A 5,761-nucleotide genomic window follows, 5' to 3' on the forward strand; every position below is an offset into this window, starting at 1 on the left:
TTTCTTTAGCATATAAAACTTTATAACAACCTGCCAACAAGTCAAATACAAAACGGAACAGGCAAGTTTCATTTATTTGTTATTGTACAAGTCACAGCAACGTTTCTGCTGACAAGCCGTCCAGATGGGATGTTTCTAGCAATATGTGCAGTTCGTTCCAGGGGACACATGCTGCTGCTGCTAGCGGATGGGTCTGTATGGAAAGGCCATTCCTGGTAGAAATGTCTGCACTGGGTGTGTGGGGTGGGCGGGGTGCAGCGGGAGGGCTGGGTGTGTGGGGTGCACTGAGAGGGCTGGGTAGCCCAGCGGAGGGGTGTGGATGTGTGGGTAGAACCCGGGCGGGAGGGCAGCGTGTGGGGCTGGCTGCTGGACAGGCCCTGACAGGACCAGCAGAAGCAGGCTGTTGAAACAGAAAGGGGAAATAATTAGATACAGTGCTGAGCATTCATCACACGCTGGCTGTTGACTGCATCACAGAACTGCAAATACAGATCTGGAGGTAGTATGTACGATCATATAGGTAGGTCTAGACCTAACGGCAACCTGGCGTTCGGTTTGGAAGGCAAGTGAACCCGCTTCGAAAATCATGTCCATTCACAAGTAGCAAAGTTTGCCACTTTCAGTATATTGTAAACTGAATTAATTTCAATTGGATGTCTCAAATGCACACAGGAACAGGAAATTAAAATTGTTTAAATAAAACTAAATTATCTAGATTATCCCCATAAACAGCAGAGAAAGCACTTGTTACTTACTTGTTGTGGGGCAGCCTAGAACACAGTGGTCTGAGGTCCTCTGTGAAAGTAAAACAAAAACTTCATTATCTTAAGTTCTAAAAGCGTCAAGCTCTAGCCCATAAATGTAACACATATTTGATTCATCCTATTTTGTTATATGTTGCAGTTGCATGCAAATGTTAAATGTATGAACTTACTGGCAGCGTGTACAACTACTGTTTGTACTGCTGCAACAAAACTCATTCATAGAAGAAATCACAACCAATCACACGGGTTACCCAGAACACTGGTCAGTCCAAACGAAGGGTCACTACCCACCTCTGGTGCATAACAGAGCCCCGGAGGCCATGGCCACTTGCAGCGCCTGAGCCAGCCTGTCCAAGGACAGCTCCGTCTCCCTGGCAGCGTTGAGAGGATTGAGCTCCTCCACCAGTCTACTGAGCTCCTCCACCAGCTGCACCACGTGCTCGAACATGAGCAGCCCGAAGCGCCCGTACAGGTCCTTCTCAGCCAAGTGCACCTGGACCATCATGAGGACCTGCAGTACGCTGAGGTGCAGCTTGGAGTAGAGGAGATGCTGGGAGTCCCCCTCGTCCTTGCCTTCCTCCAAGCCCTCAGAGGAGAGCTTGCTGCTGGCGCCATGGCCGTTGGACAGCGAGGGCTTCCTGTTCCTCTTGTAGGACAGAGGAGACTCCACGCACCAACGCACCAGGCCAGCCAGGGGAGTGAGCTCCAGACAGCCCAGCGGGAGGTTCGCCACGATGGGCGTGTTGAGGAAAGTGACGAGGGTTAACCTGGGGTCCTCGAAGATCCAGTCCACGACCATCTCGAGCAGGTCGTGAGGAGGGATCAGGTCATCTGTGGAGGAGAGAGAGAAGGGAGCAATCATGAGCTGAACTGAAATGAATTCTGCTGTCCTGTTAAACTAACGTGCAGCCACGTCAAAAATAAAAACAAGATCCGATCAGGTGAGAAACACCTGGCGGTGTGGGAGTTTACAGTACCTGTGGAGAGGTCGTACAGCGCAGTGACAGCAGTGATAAATTGACAGCAGAATCTAGGGCTGGCACTAAAGATCTGCTTCAGAGTCTGAATCGACATCGGCACCAAGCTGCAGTAATCATCAACCAGGACCCTGGCCAGCCTGACACAGTAGACGGCATGAGTTCTCTGAAAGGCAAGAGTGGAAAAGTTGACCTCTGCATCACTCCTGGAGAAGCGTGCACATTATCAGGTTTCCGGATGATGCTTTACAGCTTGTCAGTGCTTCTAAGATGGTGCAACCCAAATACAAGAGCTCACTTATACATTCATTTGAGAGCATCAGAAAACAGGGTCTTCTAACTTGTCATCCTTTTTGCACTAAGTGTTAGAAATCATCGTGAAGCCAGTGTGATTAAAAAAAAAGCCACTAGGATCAGCTACCTGCCAGTAACCCTACCCTGACATTGAGGCACTGCGAAGGTTGATCTAATATTGCTCAGCCTCACCTGCAGCCAGGAGGCAGCGCATTCTAAGATTGGGACCCTGCAGACAGCCACGGCCATGGAGACTAGTTTGCCCAGCATCGCCAGTCGGCTGTCGTCTGCCTTATTTCCCTGAGGACTGAAGAGGGTGGAGAAGATGACCTGCCGCACCGCGTCCTTGCTCTGCTCTTGGAAGTAGCTGCACATGATCTCCAGCAGCTGCAGCTCTTGTAAGGAGTTCAGCCTCTGTGAGGAGGAAACACAATCCGGTTAGCAAAGCCACTCAATGACCAATCAGTGCAGCAGCCTCTGACTTCAGCTGAGTTAGTAATGGGGATCCGAGCATGGATGGGACTATGACTCCCACTGCATAGCTGTTTGATCCATTCCTGGTTTTATTAACAAGACAGTCAAACTCAGATAAAACACAGGCATGACTGGCACAGAATCTCTTGCATGTTTTGGTATTCCCAGTGGCAGCCCCCTGCTTTGTACCTTCGGCTGAGCGTTTCGTTCTTTAGCAACAAGAAATATGAATTCTTCCACCAGTTCAATGGTTCCTTTCTCCACATTGGGGACGGAGGCATTCTGCAGCTGGCTGCTGAAGTAGATGTCGAGGTGGTACAGCACCTCCTTCGCAGCACTCAGCGCATCCCTGCGGAGCAGAGAGTGCCGCATGTCACTCATTGCGTCCTGCAACGAAACCACGCACAGCACAGATCCACTGAAGTCTTTCAAATCACAAAAGGGAAACATCAAGTTAACCCAAGACGCTAGTTCAAAGTTAGCAGGCAGAGAATAGAACAAGAAATTGAAGCAGAGTAAAGTTTAGAACAGAATGCATGGAATGGCCTATCTGGTGAGGTAGTAGGATTTAAAACACTGGGGACTAGATTCTGTGATTATAAATTAGTTCCCCCAGTAGGGGAGAATGGTGTGCCGACAAAAGAAGCGCATTGATGGGCCGAATGCCTTTTTTCGTTCCCAAACTGTTGTTCAAATTTGGCTCTTTACAGAACCGAATCGGTCCTTTTAAAACAACACACTAATACTACACTACTAATAATACAACTTGTATCACAGAATATGTAACTTATATTTATATATATATATATATATATATATATATATATATATATATATATATATATATATACACACACACTGTTCTATACATAATATTGCTAGAGGAAGCTGGGGTCTGCAAAACCACCTAATCTTTGAAAATGACTGTTAGACGATTGTGTAAACGTTTTAATCAACAAGAATAAGGCAGCATGTTCCGTTTATTTGATCTGTCCCCTTGAAAAACCCTTTAAACTTTTTAAGTACCTTGCTGTGTTTATTATTGTCAGATTTTCTCTTTGTCCGGCGCTGGATCTGTTGCTCCATGTTTTCTGTCGTTCAAATACAGTGCTTCTGCAAATGTACGTTTTATTTTACGGGGGTCCTACACACAAGTCTTCAAAAACAAAACACACACAGACACACACAAACTAAAAAACAAAAACAACAACACTAAACCAGTGGGTGTTCAATCGCGTTCTTGGAGGATAATCCCACTCCGTGTTTAACACGCAAACCGGGAGAAGGATTAGGGTTAGGGTTAATTTGTTTTAGCACTTCTCTAAATCATCAGTCTGCGGCATCAAGGAGAATTATTTACATTTCCTCCTAGAATAACCACTGATAATCAATCTATAACAGGTGACCACGTCAATTAGATTTCCCAGCGACACCCTGTTTAAACAAAAAACAAACACAAACAAAAAATTAACTCTTTTAAAATATCCAGGCGGATCCATAAAGTATTGAACCGGCACCCGCCTCCTGATCTCGGTTAAACCGCCCAGCTCAGCCCCGGGACTCAGTAACCCTACAGGCCTGACAGCGGGGAAGTGGTGAAATTCACTAACGATTACCGACCTCACAGCCATTAACAAGCGGCGTTCATAAAGACAGGTTGTTACCTGTGTTTATCCCGTGTTACCCCGACATCATCCAACTTTAACAGATTAAAACCAGTACAAATATATCCATAAAAAGTAACATATTTACAACACAAAAGCAGTTCTCCAATCCACCGCAGCGTTGAAGCTATAGTACGGCATCCCTTTTGGGACAAACCTGGAATGCATTTGGCCGGGCTATTGACAGTGTGAACCGGTCTATGCTAACTTAGCCGGATAGATTGCTGCTTGTAATTTTGACTTTATCATGCATATATCTGTGTATGTAAGGCACTACAAAAAAATGTGCTATACGATTAAGAAACAACGGCAACACATCTCAGACATATGAGAGGAAACCTAGAGCTTGATGACTGTCCAGATTGTTTATATTCCTCCAAAAGGCATCTTAGTTGAAAGGGGTGAGCGGTTTAGACGTCTAATGGTCTCGATCTCCCACTACACCCTTCATTTCTGCTGTAGCGCACACCGAATACAAGAGATCTGAACGATTCTTCTGCAGGATCAGTGGCTGATGCATTTAAAGGGGGGAGGCTTGCATGCTTGAAGATTACCGTGGTCATGTCGACAGTGTGTGGTAGAGGAGAGGAGAAGGTCTGGGAGGGGGTAGGCACGAACGTGCATGAAAGGAAAAGATCGGGTTACCAATACCATGATTTCATGTTTACCGGGACAGTTCAAGTGTTTGAAGACACTGAAAACAGAGGTACCTGCAAGAGAGTATAGAGTATATGCAACAGTTTTCAGGAATACCTCGTTGTTGATGGGTTAAACTAAGCAGGAGTGCATCAGATTAATGAAGTGTCGAGTTACATATCGTTCAGTAAGTAGGTTAGGTTAGGAATGATTACCAGGTAGGTGGGAGACTGATACTCTGGGCTGGGAATTTCTTCAGCTGTTTATCTTCTTGTGCAACACTGGTCAACAACAGAGCAATTCTGAGGAAGCTTGAACTATTAACTTTGTTGATCCACCCAGCTGTATTATCTGAAAACAATATATCATAATAATAATAACAACAAATAACTAAGACAGGTATAGCAGCAATGGAGTGGAAGTATTGTACCATGAAATAGATTAAAATGACACCTGCTGTTTGACCGAGTGCTTACCTGAGGCTGTCCAGGCTTTCCTGTCATGATGTCTTCATTATGTAGCACGAGGTGGGCACATCTTCTTGAATCAATACGTTCCTAATCCCAAGCTATAAGAAGCAATGGGCTGCCTCTCACCAACACTTTCAGCTGTAGATGGAGTTGCTTACATGCAGGCCTGTGTCGTCTGTTTGTTTTCACTGCTGTGTGTGTAGCTGAACAAACATGCTTTATTTCCTACCCTTATCATATTTTCCAAGAAGTGCCCTTGCCTGGGCAGATGTCACTGAAGGCCACTGTATATAAAAGGCACCACGGCCAGACCAAGAGATCGCTCCCCATCACTGCTGGCAATACAGAAGAGGACAGGAAAGGAATCCAGGTAGATAATAAGGAGTACTGAGATCCAGGTAGATAATAAGGAGTACTGAGATCCAGGTAGATAATAAGGAGTACTGAGATCCAGGTAGATAATAAGCAGTACTGAGATCCAG

At 45.6% G+C, this 5,761-nt stretch overlaps 1 protein-coding gene across 3 annotated transcripts; it reads right to left on the minus strand.

The window, feature by feature from the left end:
* On the minus strand, nucleotides 1-4,346 carry LOC121301628 (uncharacterized protein C7orf26-like). Of its 3 annotated transcripts, none has more exons than XM_041231184.1 (8): nucleotides 4,262-4,346; nucleotides 3,536-3,622; nucleotides 2,699-2,896; nucleotides 2,228-2,449; nucleotides 1,742-1,907; nucleotides 1,056-1,595; nucleotides 756-795; nucleotides 1-400 (listed from the first exon to the last, which is right to left on the minus strand). In XM_041231184.1, the coding sequence occupies exons 2-8, from the start codon at nucleotides 3,593-3,595 to the stop codon at nucleotides 181-183; spliced, it is 1,446 nt and encodes a 481-aa protein (XP_041087118.1). In that variant the 5' UTR covers nucleotides 3,596-3,622; nucleotides 4,262-4,346; the 3' UTR covers nucleotides 1-180. The 3 variants fall into 3 exon arrangements, with proteins under 3 accessions (XP_041087118.1, XP_041087117.1, XP_041087116.1); XM_041231183.1 differs by having other exon boundaries at nucleotides 4,174-4,262; XM_041231182.1 differs by lacking the exon at nucleotides 4,262-4,346 and having other exon boundaries at nucleotides 3,536-4,147.
* Between the last annotated feature and the right edge of the window lie 1,415 nt (nucleotides 4,347-5,761).

The sequence above is a fragment of the Polyodon spathula genome, chromosome 27, assembly GCF_017654505.1.
Source record: "Polyodon spathula isolate WHYD16114869_AA chromosome 27, ASM1765450v1, whole genome shotgun sequence".
Taxonomy (NCBI): domain Eukaryota; kingdom Metazoa; phylum Chordata; class Actinopteri; order Acipenseriformes; family Polyodontidae; genus Polyodon; species Polyodon spathula.